At 44.0% G+C, this 22,471-nt stretch overlaps 1 protein-coding gene across 2 annotated transcripts in view; it reads left to right on the top strand.

Annotated features, from left to right (window-relative positions):
• PCNX2 (pecanex 2) overlaps positions 1 to 22,112 on the top strand; it is a 409,093-nt gene extending 386,981 nt beyond the window's left edge. For both annotated transcript variants that reach the window (XM_056113571.1, XM_056113570.1), the window contains 6 exons: positions 10,964 to 11,108; positions 11,792 to 12,022; positions 12,499 to 12,773; positions 13,864 to 14,051; positions 20,823 to 21,271; positions 21,833 to 22,112. In XM_056113571.1, coding sequence (XP_055969546.1) covers positions 10,964 to 11,108; positions 11,792 to 12,022; positions 12,499 to 12,773; positions 13,864 to 14,051; positions 20,823 to 21,271; positions 21,833 to 22,006 — 1,462 coding nt within the window. In that variant the 3' untranslated portion in view covers positions 22,007 to 22,112. The remainder of the gene's footprint in view (positions 1 to 10,963; positions 11,109 to 11,791; positions 12,023 to 12,498; positions 12,774 to 13,863; positions 14,052 to 20,822; positions 21,272 to 21,832) is intronic.
• Positions 22,113 to 22,471: the final 359 nt, after the last annotated feature.

Here is a 22,471-nt window from a genome sequence, read left to right as displayed (position 1 = left end):
ATGATCTTGTAGAAGGTGTGGTCTTCTTTATAGAACTTCTCCAGCTCCATGTAGAACTTCTCAATTTCTCCTTCATCATAATTGGATGGGGCTGGAGCGATAGCACAGCAGTAGGGCATTTGCCTTGCACACAGCCAACATGGCCGACCTGAGTTCAGTTCCTCCACCCCTCTCGGAGAGCCCGGCAAGCTACCGAGAGTATCTCACTCGCATGGCAGAGCCTGGCAAGCTACCCGTGATGTATTCGATATGCCAAACACAGTAGCAACAAAGTCTCCAATGGAGACGTTACTGGGCCCACTCGAGCAAATTGATGAACAATGGGAGGACAGTGATCAACAGTGATCATCATAATTGGATGTAGGTGCATAGACAATGAAGATAGAAACTGCTGGCAGTGAGCCACATCTATTCAAATGTAAACGTCCGATTTGGGTTGTTAGGCATTCGAATGAATCAATGCTCATGGCCAAGTTTGTGTTGACAAGGACACAACAAAACAAAACAATTTAAAAAAAATTAAGAAGATTCATTTAAACAAAGGCTACTATACCAGTAAGGGGTGAGAGTGTTCCAGTGTTGTTTATATTTATCAAAACGTCAGAGAGAGAGAAAGAGAGAGAAAAGAGAGGGGGGGAGAGAGAGAAGAAAAGTGCCTGGCATAGAACCTTGGGGGAGGTGTGGTGGGAAGGAAACTGAGGGCACTGGTGGTGGGAAATGTACACCGGCGGAGGGATGGCTTTTGGAACACTGTATGACTGAAATCTGACCACGATCAGCTTGTATCTCTGTATCTCATGGTGTCACAAAAAAATTAAAACAAAACACTGTCACTGTCACTGTCCCTGTCCTCCCGTTGTTCATCGATTTGCTCAAGTGGGCCTAGTAACATTGTGAGAATTGATATATATATGTATGTATGACTTTGGTGAACAGCCCCTCGGGGTGGGTGTGAGGCCACTTTATTCCCCCTGAAACCCAACCCTGGACTCTGATGTAACACTGTCTCCATTCCAGCTGTTGGCCTGGTAGTGGGAGCCTATCATCTCCTGGTAGAATTAAAATAAGACACAAACCCTTAAGCTCTGAGTCAGAAATGTATTGCAGGTGTCGCAGAGACCTCTGCTCTCTCCCCTGCCTCCTGGTCTCCTCATATCTCTCATTGCCTTCTCTTTATTCTCTTGAGGACAAAGGGATAATGAAACACCTTCCTTTCAGGGCCTTTACCTTTAAGGTGCAAGGGATAATTTAACCTCTGGTAGTGGGAATCTCCTTCAGTCTTGGCTTTCTGCATTAAGAATCAACTTTAATGGAAGAACATTAAGCACCACAGTGTGTCATTTTTCTCTGAAAAAATTGATGACAAATAAATTTTCTAATTTTTGTTGAGGTGACTTAGAAGGGAACTCAGGTGCTGAGGCTTCCAGGAAAGTGACATTTTACAAGGTGGGAGCCTGTGATCGCCCTCACGTACTATCAAGCAGTTGAAGAACTGATGGCCTAAATTCATTGCTCCTCTCTTTCTCTTTCGCTCAGAGTTTTTGGGGAGAAACACAGTCAGTCTGCTCAGTGGTTACCACTAACTCTGTACTCAGAAATTACTCCCAGAGGGGCTCAGGAGACCATATAGGTGCAGGGAATCAAACCCCTGTGCAAGGCAAACACCCTATGCTTTGTACCATCATTCTGGCTTCCCTTGCTTTCCTCTTGTCCACAGTGTTGCTCATGGTCTCTAGAAAGTCCCTTTTCTACAAACTCCTTTCTATATTTCTTTGCTACCATCTCTGTCTGTCACTGTCACTGTCCTCTTGTTGTTCATCAATTTGCTCGAGTGGGCCCAGTAACATCTCTATTGTGACACTTGTTACTGTGCTTTGGCATATCATATACAACACAGAGAGCTTGCCAGGTTTTGCTGTGCTGGTGAAATAATCTTGAGAGCTTGCCAGGCATTTTGAGGGGCGGAGGAATTGAACCTGGGTCGGCCAACACAGCCGCATGCAAGGCAAATGCCCTACCTGCTGTGCTATCCTCCAGGTCATAAGGAATGTTTTTCCTTAATCTGTGCACAAGCAATGTGGCATTCTAAGTCTTTTTTTGTTTGTTTGTTTTGTTTTGTTTTTGTTTTATTAGTGAAACACCATGAGGTACAGTTGTAGACTTACAAGTTGTTGTGCTTGGGTTTCAGTTATACAATGATCGAGTACCCATTCCACCACCAGTGCCCATTCTCCACCCCCACCAATCCCAGTATCCCTCCCAACCCCCCATCCTGCATCCCACCCTGCCTCTGTGGCAGGGCACTCCCTTTTGTTCTATCTATCCTTTTGGGTGCTGTGGTCTGCAGAAGAGACATTGGGTGGCAATCATGTTCGGTCTATAGACTACTTTCAGCATGCATCTCCCATCCTGGGCGGATCTTCCCAGCACCCTTTACTTGGTGCTTCCTTCTCTATCCGAGCTGCCTTTACCCCTAGAGTGTGCGGCTGGCCTCTAAGCCATGTAGTGAACAACCTGGTATTTATCACAGCTGTTGTTGGGTGTTAGTCTCTTATTTTGTTACTTTATGTTACCCAGATAAATGCAATCTTTCTATGTCTGGCCCTCTCTTTCTGACTCATTTCGCTTAGAATGATATTTTCCATGTAGTACCACTTGTATGTAAATTTCATGACTTCATTTTTTTAAAATGCTACATAGTACTGCATTGCGTAGATGTACCAAAGTTTCTTTAACCAGTCATCTGTTCTTGGGCACTCAGGTTTTTGCCATTTTCTACCTATTGTAAACAGTGCTGCAATGAACAAACAAGTGCAAATGTCACTTCGACTATACATTTTTGCCTCTCCTGGGTATATTCCCAGGAGTGGTATTGCTGGGTCAAATGGGAGCTCAATTTCTAATTTTTTGAGAATCGTCCATACTGTTTTCCAAAAGAATTGAACCAGTCGGCATTCCCACCAGCAGTGAAGGAGGGTCCCTTTCTCGACACATCCATGCCAACACAGGTTGCTTTTATTCTTTTGAATGTGGGCCAGTCTCTGTGGCATGAAATGATATCTCACTGTTCTTTTGATCTGCATCTCCCTGATGATTAATGATGTAGAGCATTTTCTCATGTGCCTTTTAGCCATTCAAATTTCTTCTTTGAGAAAGTCTCTGTTCATTTCCTTTCCTTTTTGATGGGGTTGGATGTTTTTTTCTTGTGGAGTTCAACCAGTACTTTGTATATCCTTGATATCAACCCCTTGTCAAATGTGTATTTGGAGAATATCCTTTCCCATTCTGTAGACTGTCTTTGTATTTTGGTCACTGTTTCTTTTGAGGTGCAGAAGCTTCTTAGTCTAAGATAGTCCCATTTGTTTATCTCTTTTTTCACTTGCTTGGCCAGTGGCGTGACATCTTTGAAGATACCATTAGCTTCAATGTCATGGAGGGTTTTGCCAACTTTATCCTCAATGTACCTTATGGATTCCGGTCTGATGTTGAGGTCTTTAATCCATTTTGATCTTACTTTTGTACATGGTGTTAGGCAGAGATCTAAGCCCAGTTGTTTCCATGTAGTCGTCCAATTTTGCCAGCACAATTTGTTAAAAAGGCTTTCCTTACTCCACTTCGCATTTCTTGCCCCTTTATCAAAGATTATATGATCATATGTTTGAGGCGAGATGTCAGTATATTCAACCCCGTTCCATAGGTCTGTAGCTCTGCCTTTGTTCCAGTACCATACTGTTTTAATTATTACTGCTTTGTTTGAGTTTGAGGTTCGGGAGGTTAATTCCTCCCATTTTCTTTTCCCCCAGAATTGCTTTAGCTATTCGTGGGGGCTTATTGTTCCATATAAATTTCAGGAGTGTTTGCTCCATTTCTTTGAAGAATGTCATGGGTATCCTAATAGGAATCACAATGAATTTGTACAGTGCTTTGGGAACTATTGCCATTTTGACAATATTAATTCTCCCGATTCATGAACAGGGGATATTTTTCCATTACCTCGTGTGTTCAAGAAGCAGCGTTTTGTAGTTTTCTTTGTACAGGTCCTTTATTTCCTTAGTTAAACTAATTCCTAGGTAATTTTTTTCTGGGGCACAATTGTGAACAGGATTGTTTTCTTCATGTCATTTTCTTCTCTCTCACTATTTGCGTATAGGAAAGCCATGGACTTTTGGGTATTGATTTTATAGCCTGCAACTTTACTATACAAGTCTATCGTTTCTAGGAGTTTCTTGGTAGAGGATTTAGGGTTTTCTTTGTAGAGGATTTAGGGTTCTCTAAGTATAGTATCATATCATATGCAAAGAGTTAGAGCTTGATTTCTTACTTTCCTATTTGGATGTCCTTAATCTCTTTTTCTTGCCTAATCTCTATTGCTAGTATTTCCAGTACTATGTTGAACATTAGTGGAGACAGTGGACATCTTTGTCTCGTCCCTGAAATTAGGGGGGAGGCTCTCAGTTTTTCCCCATTGAGGATGATGCTTGCTGTAGGCTTGTGGTAGATGGCTATAACTATATTGAGGAAAGTCCCCTCTATCCCCAATTTGGTGAGGGTTTTCATCACAAACGGGTGCTGGATCTTGTCAAATGCTTTCTCTGCATCTATTGATATGATGATATGATTTTTATCTTTTCTTTTGTTGATATGATGGAATATGTTGATTGATTTCCGAATATTAAGCCAGCCTTGCATCCCCGGGATGAATCCCACTTGGTCATGGTGTATGATGTTTTTGATGAGTTGTTGAATTCTATTTGCTGCTATTTTGTTGAGAATCTTCGCAACCATGTTCATCAGGGATATCGGCCTGTAGTTTTCTTTTTTTGTGGTGTCTTTGTTTTCTTTTGGTATTAGAGAGATATGGGCTTCATAGAAACTATTTGGGAGAGTTTCTGTTTTTTTCAATTTCCTGGAAAATCTTGAGAAGGACTGGCAGTAGGTCCTCTTTAAATGTTTGGAAAAATTTGCTAGTGAATCCATCTGGACTTGGCCTTTTGTTTTTGGGAAGACTTTTGATTACAGTTTTGATTTCTTTGATGTTAATAGGTCTATTCAGGTATTCTATATCTTCTTGACTCAGCTTTGGGAGATGATAGGAATCCAGGAATTTATCCATTTCTTCTAGGTTCTCTTGTTTTGTGGCACACACACTTTCAAGGTAGTCTCTGATGATCTTTTGAATTTTTTGGTTTCTGTTGTGATATCCCCATTCTCATTTCTTATTCGGTTTATTAGGGTTCTCTCTCTTTGTTTCTTTGTGAGTGTTGCTAGTGGTTTGTCTATCTTGTTTATTTTCTCGAAGAACCAGCTCTTGGTTTTATTGATCTTTAGAATTGTTTCTTTGGTTTCCACATCGTTGATTTCTGCTCTAAGTTTTATTATCTCTTTCCTTCTACCCGATTTGGGCTCCTTCTGTTGATCCTTTTCTAAGATCTTGAGCTGTGAAGTCAAGTTGCTTATGTGCATCCTTTCTTCCGTCCTTAGATATGCTTGCAGGGCTATAAATTTTCCCCTTAATACGGCTTTAGCTGCATCCCATAAATTCTGGTAGCTCGTGTCTTCATTCTCATTTGTTTTCAGTTGCCTTTTGATTTTGTCCTTGATTTCCTTCCTAACCCACTCGTTGTTCAGCAGTGAGTTGTTTAGTTTTCAGGTGTTTGATTTGGTTCTCCGTGTCTGTGTGTGATTCACTTCTATCCTCAGTGCATTGTGGTTTGTAAAGATTGTTATATTAATTTCTATCTTCCTGATTCTGTTGAGGTATGTTTTGTGGCCTAGCACATGGTCTATTTTGGAAAATGTTCCGTGTGCACTGGAGAAGAACGTGTATTCTTTCTTTTGTGGGTGTAAAGCCCTATAGAGGTCTATAAGTCCTTTCTCTTCTATTTCTTCATTCAAAACCAATGTTTCCTTGCTTAGTTTTGTTCTTGTTGATCTATTCAGAGGTGATAAGGCTATGTTGAAGTCTCCAAGTACTATTGTGTTGATAGCAATGTCCTCCTTAACATCTGTTAGCAGTTGTTTTAAGTATCTAGCTGTTCCCTCATTAGGTGTTTATACATTTAAGAGTGTGGTTTCTTCCTGTTGTACGTATCCCTTGATGAAGAGAAAATGGCCTTCGCTGTCCCTTCTAATCTTTTTCAGCCTGAAATTAATGTTGTTGAATACTAGTATGGCCATCCCAGTTTTTTTGAGGGAGCTGTTTGCTTGCAGGACTGTTTTCCATCCTTTAACTATGAGTCTGTGTTTGCTCTGATTGTTCAGATGAGTTTCTTGTAGACAGAAGAATGTTGGTTTCAGTTTCTGGATCCATTTTGCCACTCTGTGTCTCTTGGTAGGTGCATTTAGACCATTGACATTAAAGATTATTGTCATGGGGTTTTGTGACATCTTTCTGTAGGTGTTGGTTGTGTTTATATGTGTTTTCCTTCTTATCTTACAGGAACTCCTTTAGTCCTTCTTTTAGATTTGGTTTTGAGTCTATGAAGTTCCTGAGCTGTTGTTTATCTACAAAGTGGTGTATCGTTCCATCGAATTTGAGTGAAAGTTTAACTGGACAGAGTATTCTTGGTGAGGCGTTCATTTCATTGAGTTTTTTCACTATATCCCACCATTGCCTTCGGGCTTGGTGGGTTTCCTCTGATAGGTCTGCTGTGAATCTAAGGGGTGCTCTTTTGTATGTAATTTCCTTCTTTGACCTTGCTGCTTGTAATATTCTGTCTCTGTCCACAGCATCCATCGTTCTGACTATGATATGCCTTGGAGTGTTTTTTCTGGGGTCTCTTTTAGCTGGTACCCTTCTGGCTCCTTGGATCTGGATGTCTGCATTCCTTAACTCTTGGAACTTTTCAGCAATGATTTCTTTGACTGTAGCTTTTTCATTGGGGTTGTCTCCCTGTCCTTCTGGTACTCCAATGATTCTAATGTTGTTCCTCTTGGCATCATCCTCTAGGTCTCTGATTCTCCTTAGAGCTATTTTGAGGTCTTTTCCTATTGCCTGTTGTTCCCTATGGGATTTCTGTTGCTCATCTTCAAGCTCACTGATCCTCGCTTCAGCTGCACTTATCCTATTGCTAAGGGCACTTACTGACTTTTTAATTTCATCTACTGAATCCTTTATTTGTGACACTTCTTTTTGTAGCTTTTTTATTTCTGCTCTCATTTCTTCCTGTATTTTCTCGACTATTTGTTCTATTGTTTCTTTCATTTCTTCTTTTAGTTTTCTGGATATCTCTTCCATCAATTCTTTGAGTAGATCCTTGAATAGAACCTTGAGTAGATCCTCTGCATTTCATCCTGGAATTCTTTATCAAAGAGAGCATAATTCTGGACAACCTTGGTTGAGGATTTAGCATTCTTTCCTTCATGTTCTCCTTGTAGTGGAGATTTGCGCTGTTTCTTCATGTTGTTTTGGTTGCCTAGAGGTAGAACCCTGAAATCACAGGTACTGTTCCCTCTTATCATGGGAAAGGATTTTAGATAAGGTTGTTCGATGGTAGCCACCCTTCTCCCTTTCTAGATTTCGACCTTCTTCTCAATCAGGCATTATTCTTTGTTTTATAACCAACATTGAGTGAAGCGTTGGAGGAGGTGCTTTTTAGTATTGAGCTTGTATAGCTCATTTCATACAGGTCTTTTGTTAGAAATGGAGTAGGCGAGTGAGATGTTGTTGTACTGTAGTAGAGGTGGTCAGAAATTTTTGGTTGGTATTAAGTGACAAAGTGTGGGTTGAAAGTCCTGAAAGCTCGGATTGGGAAGTATAACTGTGGCCGCCTTCCCAGGAGAAGGCCACACCCACTTCTGGGAGACCAAGCCCCCTACGTAGTGGCCACGTCCCCGTCCTGTCCCAGAGTCACTCCCACCCAGGATCCTGGAATGGAGGAGGGGATGGACAGTCCCACGGAGCTGCGGCTGGTATCCCCCGCTGGAGGCTGTCTGGTTCGGCGGGCCATTCTAAGTTTTTTCCCAAAAAAATAACTCAACCATTTTCAGCAGGAATCTAAGAATATGCATATTTTGATTTAAATAAAAAGATTATCCTCATTTATAATGATATACTTTTGTATAATCTATTCAAATTTTTATCATATCTTTATACATTATGTATCTACATAAACATATATTTTAGTTAATCCCTTTCCCGTTTTCTGTTGTTGCAATGACCAGGGGTCACACACACTTGGTTACAGTGTTCACAGGAGTCTCCATCATTGTCACCCATTTTTTTATGACAGCACTCTCCTTTTGGAACTTACAGTCTCTCTGAAGACAAGAGCACTTCAAATGTCCTCTCTGGAGAGCAGATCATTTTATTCTTATAAAGTTATACTCAGTGAAATCAGTCAGAAGGAAAAGCATAGGTACAGAATGAGCTGTCTCATATATGTGCACTAATGTTCACAGTAAGCTAGTAACAAAGCCCCAAAGACAGCAGAGCAAGAGAGTTGCGCCACAGAACTGAACTTGTGGCGGGGGAAGGGGAGGCAGGGCTGAAGAGGGTGGGGCATAGATGTTGAAAAGGAAGAGACTTGAGAACCTTAAGGAGGGAGGTGGCCACTCTGGGGATGGGGATGGTGTTTGAATGATGTATACAGGAAACCATCATTCACAATTTTGTAAATCATAGTACTTAAATCAATAGAGTTTTTTTAAGAGAGAGGGAACGATTCTACCTGGACATTCACCCTATAGAAGCTTGGCCCTATTCTCCTGGAACTCCCCACTCAGGTCTCCTGGAAAATGGCTAAAACACACAACTGGGAAGGCTTTGTTCTGTGTGTATGGAACCTTTTCAGGAAGGCTGCCTCTTGGAACTCTTTCTGGAAGAAGGTTCTGGGTTTCTTTCAGACACAATAGTTCCAGCCCTGCATGACTAACTCTTGGCTGTTCTATTTCCCACAGTTTCCTTTGACTTGAAGCCTCTGAATCTCTCTCAAGGGAGTTCTAGAAGGAAATTAATGATAGTGGTACATTTCACAAGGAAATGCTAAAATAGCAATCAGTGGAACTATTTCCCTGATGTGCAGGTCTAAAGCACTGTGTTGAATCAAAAGTCTTGCTCAGTGAGCCAACTCATTAAATCCTTATGAGCAGTCATCCTCAGAAATTCTCTTGCACACACATTTTTCTGATAGTCCTGTCCCAGTTCCCTCCTATCAGGGTTGCTATTTCTTTTACTTGCCTCTTATCTACCTCTCTTTGGATGTCCCAAAAACAACAACAAAAACCACTCTAGATTTTTCTAGATAACTTTTATTTTCTATTACTGGTATTTCTCAAACTTCAGTTGAGATGAACCAGCTGGAACACTTATTAAAACACAGATTTCCATGTAGAACTAACCCAAGTGCCAGTCAATGGATAGATAAGCTAATAAAACGCGATAGAAATATACAGAGGCATATTATTCCATCTTGTAAAAAGGAAGGCAATTCTAAACCATGCAGCAGAATAGATGAGTCTTGGGGGAAATTATGCTAATTGAGTTAAGTCAGTTTATAGTAAAAATACTATATAGCTCGACTTCTCAGAGGTGGGTAGAGTAATCAGATCCATAGAGAGAGCAAGTCGAATGGCAAGGCTGCAGGGAGGGGGGAAAAGAGGCTGTTGCTTAAATTTGCTCTCTAAGTTGAAGATTTTAATTTGAGTTTCAGCTTTACATAAATATTTCTGGAGATTAGGGCCAGAGCGACAGTACAGTGGGCAAGGCTCCTGCCTTGCACATGGTCAACCTAGATTCAATCCCTGGCATTTCATATGGTTTCCCAAGCACTGCCAGGAGTTATCTCTGAGCACAGAGCCCTAGTGTGACTTAAAAAAAAAAATCAAAACCAAAAAGAAAAAAAGACTTCTGGAGACTGGTTGTACAACATTGCCATTGTACTTGACACTGCCGAATTGTAAACTTTAAATTGGATAATATGATCAATTTAATATTATGAAAGCCTGGCAAGGTACCCATGATGTATTTGATATGCCAAAAACAGTAACAGTAAGTCTCACAATGGAGACGTTACTGGACCCACTCGAGAAAATTGATGAACAATGGGAGGACAGTCACAGTGATATTTACCTCTCAAGAATGTCAGAGGTCAGGGTCATTAGAGGTGGCTGAGATCAAGTATATTAATGAAAATAAAAGAAAGAACAGTTCAACTCTTAACAGTATAGAATAACTCACAGTATAGAAACCTGCAGAGTAACCTACTCGCATCCATTCTTTCTACTCATCCAAAATGTAAAAGGCCCAGATTTTGAATGATTTCTCTTAACTTCTCTGTCAAGCAGAAGAAAAATAAGCAGAAAAAATAAAGCTGAAAACACAAAATCTTGCATGATCTTGATAAGTCCTTTGGTCATTAATTTTAACCCTGTTATGCCTCTTTCGCTCATTACATAAAAATTTAAAGCAAGGAGTGGGGGGAACCCAAAATCAAATGTGTTCTGAGATTATAATGGATTAATTTAAGATTAACACATTTTAGGCCAGTTCCAACAAGGTTCTCTGCTCTTACATTTAGTGATAAAGTGACTTTACTACAGATTCTGCTGCTGATCAGGAGGATTTGAGTGCAGCTATAGGCATCTAGGACAATCCCCGCTGGATCAACCTAAAAGGATGACATTGAGATTATTCTGAATGTGATAGGCAAAAATTCAGACCTGGTGGGCTGGAGCAATAACACAGCAGGTAGGGCGTTTGCCTTGCATGCAGCCAACACAGGTTTGATTCCCAGCCTTTCATATGGTCCCCCAAGCACCACCAGGAGTATTTCCTGAGTGCAGAGCCAGGAGTAACCTCTGAGCATCACCAGGTGCACCCCCCCCAAAAAAAAAGAAAAGAAAAGAAAAGAAATTCAGACTTGGCACGATATTATAAGATTCTTTTTGTTCACTGCTTGTCACAAACTGCTATGCTGTTTATTCTGTGTGAATCAATAACAATAAACCTCACCTTGCTTTCCAGCCTGGACTCTTTCTTATATGGTCTCCACGCCCTCTTCAAAGGCGACTTTCGAATAACAGCTCGAGATGAGTGGGTCTTTGCTGACATGGACCTACTCCACAAAGTCGTTGCTCCAGCTATCAGGATGTCTCTGAAGCTTCACCAGGTGAAAAATAAAAATTATTTAAACAATAGTCCTAAGCCTGAGACATTAGGACATGAAAATGAGCTTCTGAAGTTATAGTCCCCTCCTTTTTGGGGGTGCATGATATGACTTTTGTGAGTGGGCTTCTCACATAGACAGCTAGGCATCCCGACTATTCTTAACATGGTTTAGTGCTGTTTTCCCCCAAGTGATTCTTGGATGTGATGAAAGAAGGGAATTGGTCAGACAAGAAGTTCCCCAAACTTATCATCAGAGTCCCTAAACCATGAAGCTACTTTCTGAGATGCATTCCAGTATTTGGAGCTGGAGTGATAGCACAGTGGTAGGGCATTTGCCTTGCATGCAGCCGGCCTGGCTGAACTGGGTTCGATTCCTCCGCCCCTCTCTGAGAGGCTGGCAAGCTACTGAGGGTATCTCACCTGCACTGCAAAACCTGGCAAGCTACCCATGATGTATTCAATATGCCAAACACAGTAACAAGTCTCACGATGGAGACTTTACTGGGCCTGCTCGAGCAAATCGATGAACAATGGGAGGACAGTGCTACAATGGGATGATGGGGTCACTATGTGCCATTCAACTTCCAGAAAAAGAGCAGGTCGTCTGTCAAGTGTATACTGACCCCAGAATCAGGTTGTTAGCCTTCACCAAGCCCTCTGATTGCCTGAACTTCTTTCCCCCAGGACCAGTTCACTTGCCCTGATGAGTATGAAGATCCTGTGGTCCTCTATGAGGCCATCCAGTCCTTTGAGAAGAAGGTGGTGATCTGCCATGAGGGTGACCCAGCTTGGCGGGGTGCTGTGCTTTCCAATAAGGAGGAGCTGCTCACCTTGAGGCATGTGGTGGATGAGGGCACTGATGAGTACAAGGTTATCATGCTCCACAAAAGCTTCCTGAGCTTCAAGGTGATAAAGGTACAGTGGCCCAGCCTCCTAGGCTAACTTGAGTTTCCTATTTGTGTTATGTAAGAAGAGAAATGGCAGTGGGCACAGCTGCTAGAATTTCTGAGCCAATAACATCTGCTCAGAGAAGTAGCTATGAATGAGAACTGGCCAGGAGCAAAAGTGGGCTAGGGAGCCAGCATGAATTACTTCTGAACCCAATAATTTGGTTCCTAATGATTCAACTTTCCCTATTGCTTCAAAGTACTGGGCTGTAGCCTAGATTTCATTTTCTGTTTATTTGCTACTTTCCCATGTAAATGGTGTCCTGGCCAACCTGGAGCATAGCCATTCTGGTTTGACTATGAAAGAACTCCAGGCCAGAGTGTTATGGTCGGGGATGTTGAGAATAGAGCTTTGTTCCCTCACTGCATATCGATATTGCCCACTAGAGGGTTTGCATTCCTGCTCACACCACCACAGCAACACCTTCCTTTTCAAACCTGCAGGTCAACAAAGAATGTGTCCGTGGACTTTGGGCTGGGCAACAACAGGAACTCATATTCCTTCGCAACCGTAATCCAGAGCGAGGCAGCATACAGAACAACAAGCAGGTCCTCCGGAACTTGATTAATTCCTCCTGTGATCAGCCCCTGGGCTACCCCATGTATGTCTCCCCGCTAACCACATCCTATCTAGGGACCCACAGACAGCTGAAAAAGGTCTGGAGTGGACCTGTCGCTTTGGACAGCATTAGGACCTGGTTCCGAACCAAGTTATTAGGGTAAGTTTCTACAACCAAGACCTCTAAGAAGATGATGGGGAGTGTAATGGAGTGAACTGTCCTCCTTTTTCAGACAGTTCAAACTGCTATTCCTGAGATCATTTCTCAGATTACTGGTTTCCAGTAACAGTAGTGCATCAATGAGCAGCCTCATGTATGAGACTCTTCGCCCCTCACACTGCAGACTTGAGACTTGGGCTTGAGCTCTTGCAGAGTTAGGGAGATGGTAGGCTTCTGGGAGGAACTTTTGTACATCTGTTAAAGAGGAATCATTGAAATTCCCCTCGCACCCATCTCTCCTCCAGTTGATCTATGCAGGTTGTAATAATGTCTCTGGCTAATGGGAACGAATTCTAAGTTTTTGTTGTATTTTTATTTTAAATTTAATTATAGTTTAGGTCACATGTTTACAATAGTGCTGATGTGTACGGTTTTGATGTACACGGCTACTCACTATCAATAAAGCATTGTCTGTTTCCTCCAGTCCCCTTCAGAGTTCCCTCTCTCCCACTTTCCCTCTTAGTTGGAACTCCCAGTACCATAATTGAGAATGATGGGTTTGCCATCCTTTGATACTGTCCTTCCCCTTATTCTATTTCTTTATAAACTCCAATGTCCAATAATAAGTGAATGTATAAAAGAGTTTGTGGCAAATATACAGAATGATGTATACTATGCAGTATTAAGGAAAGATGAAATCGTGCAGTTTGCTGCAACTTGGATGGAACTGGAGGGTGTCATGCTAGTTGAATAAGACAGAGGGAGAAGGACAAATGCAAGAGATCCTTGCTCTTCAGTGACAGGGAATTCCTAAATATTTTGCCTGAATGTGGCTGAGCTTATCAGGCCTTCAGGCTCTGGGATCTTGTGGGATGTGGAGACAGCAACTGCTCATCCTGGTGCTCCCCTCGTTATTAAACATTGCACTTGCCGAGAGAAACCCCACTCTGCTCCTGCAGCCCAGGTTTTCTGCCGGTCTGGGGAGAGTGATCTTTCCTCCAGACTCAAGACAGTAATGGAGGGAAGGGAGGCATTTCAGAGGATTGGAAGTATTTGGTGGGAAGCTTTGAAGCTTTCCTCACTCTCACAGAATGCGAAAGGACTGTGATGCGGCTCAGCAGAGTGGTGGCAACATTGAAGACATGGACAGAACAGCGGGGGCTCCTCCCCCTGCAGGCAGCCACGCCCCCGGTGGTGAGAGTCAAGAGAGCAGCTATGAACAGCCCAGAAAAGATGGTACCCGCCACTGGTCACCCCATGAAGGGACACGGAGGACAGGTAGGTGCCACAGGAGCCTTGAGGTTTCTGTTAAACTCTGGTATCAGTGATTAATTCCATGGGTTATGTTTTAATTCAAACCTCCAAGAGCAGGGCTGGAGCGATAGCACAGCTGGTAGGACGTTTGCCTTGCACACAGCCGACTCGGATTCGATTTAGTTTAGGGCCTGCAAGATAGTACAGAGGTTAAGGCACTAGCTTCGCATAGGTCTGACACTGCTTGATTCCCAGCACTACATGTGGTCCTCCGAGCACCACAACACCAAACGTAATCTTTGAGCACAGAACCAGGAGAAATTTCTCAGCAGATTTGCGTGTGACCTAAGTCCCTCCCCAAATAGACAAAATAAGCACTGTAGAACTGTCGTCCCGTTGTTCATCGATTTGCTGGAGCAGGCTCCAGTAACATCTCCATTTGTCCCTGTCACGTGCTAGTGTAGCCCAATGGCGTTTGCTCGCTCCAGAAATACCAAGTGAGACGTGTTGTGACTGTTTTTGGCATATCAAATATCCCACGGGTAGCTTGCCAGGCTCTGCCGTGTGGGCAGGATACTCTCGGTAGCTTGCCGGGCTCTCCGAGAGGGACAGAGGAATCGAACCTCGGTCAGCTGTGTGCAAGGCAAACGCCCTACCTGCTGTGCTATTGCTCCAGCCCAAACAAAATAAAATCATATTTAATAATAGTCACCTCGTCAGACTCATCCAGATAGATGAGTCTGTGGTCTCTGCCACCAAAGCTCTGCTCTACGAAGAGGAGAAGGCCTGGGTCAAAAGGTGGCTTAGGATGGCTTCCCAGGATGATGCCCCAGGGAGCTGCAGGAGAGTCAAGTACATTTCCCTAGTTCCTACCCATCCTGTAGCATTGACTATAATTTTAAAAGTCTTTAATGTTGGCTTTAAACTTCAGGTGTTTATGGCTTCACTTTATGCCTTGGTTCCTCCTTAAAATCCATTAATAGTTTCTCTGTTCCCATGTCCCCTTTCAGTTCAGCCCAAGTGAGTCAGTGAGGAATAGTTCCTGTCTACTGGAAGTGGCCAGAGCAAGACTGAGTATTTAACTGAAATATTAAGGGAGGGGTCAGGTTCTATTGGCAAGAGGATAGACAGAGAAGTCATAGAGGGGAAGGAGAGAGGAATGATGGAAAAAGTCAAGGGGGAAGGGGCCAGAGAGGAGAAAGACTTCAGGAATTGGGGACAAGGATGCTTGGGGAGCCTCTCAAACCCGCATGACTCAGACAAAACAGCATTCCCTCCTTTCTCCAGAACTAGCTAGGAAGTGCCCCTCCCACTCATAGCCAGAGCTTGCAGCTGGCAGAGACCACAGACTTTGCCAAATGTCAGAGAAGGATCTTCTGAAGCCCAAAGCTGCCACTATTTTGTTATTATTATTATTATTATTATTATTGCTTCTTAAAACAGCTTCTACAAAGCCACACCTGGATTTTCAAGGTAACTGGCATGCTTGGAGACATAGCTCACAGTCTGGCCTCTTGGCCCTCAGAATTTCACCCCACCTGCAGGGAAATCTGCCCTAGACTCAGATACCAGCTGTCTCCTTGCTGGGGGACTTCCTGAAGCTTTGACACAAACCCCCATGCTGCTGCCCTGCTCATTCTGGCCATCCCAGTTACACTCATTGACCTCATCCTGCTCCTGTGGTCTCATCTGCCGCAGTCTAAGCACCAGTGCTCCAGCACTTACCGATGTGCTGAACCCAATCCAGGGAGTTTTACAACTGCGAATTTATTTGGTCTAGACTAGGATGCAAACAGGCACTTTCTCTATCATTGTTAGGTAAGGGCGTCAATTTCACAGCTGGAGAAACCTCAGCATGGAGAACTGAAACCCCACACAGTCAGAGAGGCTGCTCTGATATCATTCAGATCCAGAGCAGATGGACCCAGGCACTATCTGTGCTCCTGTCACCCGGGCCCTGAGATGCTGCCTTCCCTCCTCAAGTGCAGCCCCTGTCCATTAATCTGAGGACCATCTGTGCTGCTGGCAGTGTCCTTCTGCACTTTCCCTGATTTTTCCCCCATATACCAGCTGCCATAAGCCTCTATTACCAATGCTTTTCTTTCTGGTCCTTGAGTAGCTTAAGCCGATGCCCAGTGCCCAGTTCTTTCTCAAGCCATCCGGGTCCCCTAAGGGTGGTAGTGGGTGTGAGTGGGACAAGGGGCAGCCACAGTTCTCTCCCCTGTTCCCCAACAAACTGGCATGTCTCTAGAGACATTTTATTCCATGTTTTTTTTTCCCACCCTGGGATAGAGACTCCCACAGAGGATCTAGGAACTAGGAAGGGAGGAGAAGATGAACTAAGACTAGCCATCATCTTACTACCACCCACTTCATAGAAAGGAAGAATCTCACAGCTGTCTTCTCTAGCTGTTCATGCCATCACCATCCTGATACCTGCACACAATTCCCAGTCTCCTCTACTATAGCAATCAGAAGGATGTCACACCTTAAATCAGATCAAGTCATTCTTGGATTAAAGAAAAGCTTCCCCTCCCTCGGAATCAGCCCGTGCTCATTCCTTGGCAACAGTAATGCAGCACCACAGATCCAGTGACCTGCAGACATGAAGGAGGCTCCAGCTGTGGAGGAAAGAACCCACAAAACAGGTGTCATCAAGCTTGCTTCTTTATGGGGTATCTGCCAATTGTGGAAGCTTGTTGGCCTTTGGTGGATTCCGGCTAGTTTCACCACTCCACATCTGACACTTGCCCTTCCTATGTTTGTGTCTGTGTCTCAGTTTCCCCCTTTTAAGGAGAGCATCAGTCCTATTGCATTAAGGCCCCTATACCCTAATATGGGTTCATCTTAATAAATCACAACTGCAGCAGCTAGCAGCGCTGTTTGCAAATAAGGTCAGGTTGTCCTGTTGTGAGGTGCTTAGGTAAGGGCGTCAATTAGGGATTCAAGGAAAGGGCACCCTTTAGCCCTCACTTGGTCTCCAGGGCTCTGATGGGTCTGACAACTCTATTAATATAATCTTATTTTACCTTCCATTGACTCATGTTGCATGTCCTCAGGGCCTCTGTTGCAGGTCTTCCTCTTGCTTGAACACATGAGAGCATAGTCTTTGACTGCTCAAATGATCAGAGAAGCCTCAATCGGTCTTACACATGACTCCCATTCCCATCACTTATCTGTGATTAGGGACAAAGAGTTGTCCGCTGTATAACTGTACAACTGTACAACTCAGGACAGCAAAGCATATGATGTATGCTTAGTTGGGTTTGGGACATCATCCCACAAAGAGACCATGTTCTACATTCATCCTATGCCCAATCTTGGCCAGGCTCTGGGGCACCTGCGTGAGCCATCCCATCCACATCCTGCGACAATTTCTCTTGTACCTCTTTCTGCTTCTCTGGACCTTGATGCGCATACCTGAAGAAAGACCAAGGTCTGCTGTGGAAGAGAAAAGTCTGAGAAGGACGTTTGTACAGGTTCGGCTCAGGCAGAGATTCTGGAGCTAGGTACCCAATCACCTGGCAGGTGAGGTTGGTAGATACCCTGGTCTTCTTGGATTAGTGATAGTAGGAAAAGAACCCAGTGTGTTCTCTAACTTGCTGGTCCTATTTTCTGCTTAGGCCTAAGGTGGCAGTGAGCTCAGCAGACACAGATCACTCACAGACAACCATTGGAGCCTCATTTTGAGAACCATAGTATAGGATAAGCTTTGCAAAATTCATGTTGTTCAGGCTGATCTGACAAAGGCTGTTGTTTGAGCCTGGATCCCCTGGACCAACCTCCTCTTGGGCTGATACAGATGGTTTGGGAATGCCAAACCATTTTCCCTTATAAACACATATAAACTGATAACAAAGTGCTTGGCAAAGTACATTACATTGTTAAATAATTATCCTGAGCAAGACACATGCATTTAGTGTGTTTTATTTGTCCCGTTTGCAAAATTAGTTAAAAAAAAATCAAGAGCAAACAAAGTTGAATAAAAGGAAAATTTGAACCAATGAAATTGATGGGGGATGCGAAGGGAGTTTCCTCATCTTTAAGTAAGTATAGACCTTTCCCCTTTGTCCACTTTGTCCCTTTGTTTCCAAAATTAGCTGGGGAGTTTGTCCACTGAGTGTGGGTGGTCTACCCAGCAACAAAATCACTGGCTCATGGATGAATGTGGGCTAATTTTGGACTGCAATCAGCCCAGAAATATAAATCACAAACAGATGTTGAGCCTTGTCAAACTCTGAATAAACTAACAAATCACCATCACTGGGATTAATTCTGATGTATCAGGGTCCTTCTTCTCCCTCCTTTTTCACCCCCAGAATAGAAACTTATTCAATTCTTCAGTTTGGGAAAGGAGCCCCAAACCTGGGGTGACCTAGTCTTGTTTCGAGAGCAAACTGAGTTGGGCTCTGAAGACTGGTAGGAGAAAGCTGGTTGGGGATGCTTTAATAATTTCACTAGAGTGACATCTTTCCAGGTTCTGGCATGCCTCTATCACATAATACACACTACACTCAGGGTTATATGAAGTGTGAGGTAGAGACTCTTCCAGACATTGCAGTGAGGAGGGAGTCTGAAGGGAACCCTGGGCATATCTCCACATGAAACTTTATTCCCTCTGTAATTTCCTCTCCAAATATATGCCTTGAGGCTGGAAAACAGTACAGCAGTTAAGATACATGCCTAGCATACACCCAACTTGAGTTTAATTCACAGCAACACATGGTCCCCCAAGTATCACTGTGTGTAGCCTTGGAGACCACTGTCGGGGTGGCTCAGGTATTCCCTGAACCTCAGGGCCTGTGTGGCACCACACCCTTGGGCCCTTACATTGAATCAAATGCCCAGTTGGCCAATCATAGCAGGTGTGGCCTTGAGGCTTCCTGAGCACTGTTTGGGAAATATCCCCCCACCCCCTAAATATATGCCTCTGCTTGAGACTCCTATGTATACTATACATAAATATGTATGCACCCCTGCAGGAAGGATGAAGAATTTCATGTGGGGTAGGTGGAACAGGAGAAAATGCACAGGGAAGCCTTTTGGTTGCCCACCCAATAGACTTTGCTCTTTTACTGCTTGCCTAAATGTAGCAGCTCAGGAGACATGTCAATAAAACAATTGATACAGATGTGATATCACTAGCTACTCTCTTCCCAACAACACTTTAAAATTAGATCTAAATAAATATTAACTCTAAAGCTAACAGACCAGGGTTCTCACAGTGAAGCTCCTCAACTACTGAGTCCATAAAGCTGCATTGACACGCTCCTTAAGTTATCCTTCTTACAGAGATGAGGGCAGAACTCAATGTTGTGGGCAATCCAATTCTTTTCTTCAAAATCCCTTTCTTGGTCTTGTCTTGACAGGTCTCAGCAAGAGCTAGAGCTAAGAGGGGCCTCCCATGAAAGAAACAGCTAGCATAAAGGATCTGCTTTTTTTGGGTCACACCCGACAATGCACAGTGGTTACTCCTGGCTCATGCACTCAGGAATTACTCCTGGTGGTACTCAGGAGACCATATGGGATGCTGGGATTTGAATCCGAGTCGGCCGTGTGCAAGGCAAACACCCTACCAGCTGTGCTATCGATCCAGCCCCAAGGATCTGGAGCCATGTTGGAGATATGCATGTAAATGGAGGCTCCAGACTGACCTGGAAGCCATACCCATGGGAAGGGGATCCTCTTAAAGACCTTGATATGAAAGGGAAATAGACCTGCACAGTTCTTTTCCTTTAATGCATAAAAAAGTCACAACTGTTGATATAATTCAAGAATTAAAATTGATTAGATAATAAAGCTCCAATATTAAAACCAGTAAGTATAAAAAATCAATGTGAAAATTATTATATTTGATTGCAGGGTTGTTAAGTCCTTGTCTAAGAATTTGTTAAGATAGTTGTTAGTTGAGCCATCTGTTATTGTTTTTAATATGTTGAGTTTAGTTGGCTTCTATGTTACTTTCCTATCAAATTTTGTGTGCTCCTGCTGGAATTTCAGTATTGAGGAGTAAGAAGGTGGCCACCTGGTCCAGAGACTTCAGGATATATGGTCTGATCCAATGAATCTACATGGCAGTGACTGGGAGTGGTAGGCATGGCTGCCCAAGATACCAGCAGTATGGGGTGTTGGGAGAAGGCCCTGACTTTGAAAAACAACAGAGTTCTCAGCCTGGGCACCGGGTACCTGAAAGTATTTGCAGATTGGCATCTGCAAACGAATATTCACAAATCCGTGGAGTTGAGCTCCTGGCATGGCTGTAATGGTGGGATGCAGGTGCTGCTGCAAGAGCTTTGGCTGGATGGGTATTCTGCCCACCCACCATCCCAGGGTGCCCTGGAGTTTTCAGCTGCAGGGACTGGTGATTCCATAAAGTTTAGCTGTTCGGCATGCATCTTCTAGATTTAGCCAGGAATCAGTAGCACATAGACCTACTCATTTTCCATTTATTACTCTCTTCCTGGCAAGTCTTATTTACTTTACAAAATCAAGATACACTGCTGGCATTATCCTGGTTTACTCAGGACTGAGAACTTCAGAAGGTTCAGGACTCTCAGTGCAGGACACTGAGAATCACCAGGGCAGCCCTGGATTCACCAGAAGGGTCAATGCCCTCAGCTGCTGTTCTCCACCCCCACCATTGGGGCCAGCCCTTTAGTTGTGAGGGCCACAGGCAAGACTCATTGGGAATCTTTCAACTCTCAGGCTTGACCTTGGAGGTGGTAAGTCCCAATAGGTTCCCCACACCTCACTCAGCACAGACCCAAATGAAGACCTGTTCTGTTTTCTTTAAAGGCAGGAGGAAAGGCAGGAGTCAGTCTGTCCAGGCGCATGGGACCTTAAGCCAGCGGCTGCCCATCTTGAGTTCATCCGGCCCCATCCTAGAAAGTCACCAAGCCTTTCTCCAGACCTCCACCTCCGTCCACGAGCTGGCGCAGAGGCTGTCGGGCAGTCGGCTTTCCTTGCGTACCTCAGCTGCCTCCCTGCACTCTCAGCCCCCACCTGTCAGCACCACGGGACACCTGAGCGTCCGAGAACGGGCCGAGGCACTGATCAGATCCAGCCTGGGCTCGTCCACCAGCTCTACCCTCAGTTTCCTCTTCGGCAAGAGGAGCTTCTCCAGTGCTCTTGTCATTTCGGGACTCTCTGCTGCCGAGGGAGGCAATACCAGTGACACCCAGTCATCCAGCAGTGTCAACATAGTGATGGGTCCCTCTACCAGGGCTGCCAGTCATGCCACACAGGTAAGGTGCTCAGAGGGGGGTGATTGGATCAGGGCAGTTCTATGGACCCCTGGCCTAGCACTCCAGATCACCTACCTGCAGATACCCACTCTCTGTTTCAGAGGGTTCCGGAGAAACAAGATAATTAAATAAGACACAGGGTAGCTGTGCGCTAGAACAGGCTGATATCTGTGACATGTCCTAGATGAAATGAGACACAGTAACATCAGAGAGGGGCCAGATGCAGGAGCCCAGCAAAGTTGTCCCCAGTGTGTGGGTTTGCTCTGGCCTCAGTTCCTTGAAAGTCTGGCATTGCTGCCTGCAGCAGTTGAGGTGGAAATAAGAAAACAGATGTGGGGGCCGGAGTGATAGTACAGTGGGTAGGGTGTTTGCCTTGCACGTGGCTGACCCAGGTTCGATCCCTGATATCCCATATGGTCCCCCAAGCACTGCCAGGAGTAATTGATTGCAGAGTCAGTAGTAACACCCTGAGCATCACCAGGTGTGACCCAAAAAGAAAAAATAAAAAGAAAAAAAAAACAGATGTAGACTAAGCTTCTAACTTCTTTCTTTTTTGGAAAGCATTTCTCTGAGCCCTGTGAATCCACTGAAGCCACAGAACAGGGACAGTTTCGCGACCATCGTCTGGCTGAAGCTACGGTCAGAAATGCGGGGGTGATTTGCAGAAGAGCCAGCCAGGAGGACATGGGCCTGGATGATACCACTTCCCAGCAAAGTGCCTCTGATGAGCAGTGAAGGGGCACAAGGCTGGGAAGAAGCACCCCACAGTGAAGGGAGAAAGGGAAGTCTGTGCTCCCTCCTTGACCCCAAACAAAAACAGCAAACTCTGTGACCTCTGTGACACCTTTCCTGTGGAAAAATGAGAGCTGCTGTTAGAAAACAATATTTATCTCAGGTTCTTGAAAAAAAAAAAACTCATATAATGGAAAAAAAAAAAAAGATGGACCCCCTCACCTCCTGGTTCCCAGCTCACTTGTCTCTGAGCTGTCAATCACAAGAGGCACAGAACTCTTTAGTTTGCGAATCCAAAATAAGCCATGCCATATTTTAAAAGAACTAGAGTTAGCAGAGCACACTCTTTCCTGTCTGAAGAAAAGACAACTGCATGTGATATAACCAGCCTTCTATACATTGCTGCTGCCATGAAAAAGTATGAACCATGGCATAGACCATACTAGTAGCTGGCCATCTGCACCAACT

The sequence above is a fragment of the Sorex fumeus genome, unplaced genomic scaffold (genome assembly GCF_029834395.1).
Source record: "Sorex fumeus unplaced genomic scaffold, SorFum_2.1 ptg000021l, whole genome shotgun sequence".
In the NCBI taxonomy this organism is placed as follows: Eukaryota; Metazoa; Chordata; class Mammalia; order Eulipotyphla; family Soricidae; genus Sorex; species Sorex fumeus.
The sequence above is the reverse complement of the archived record's forward strand: the minus strand, read 5'-3'. Positions and strand labels throughout refer to the sequence as shown.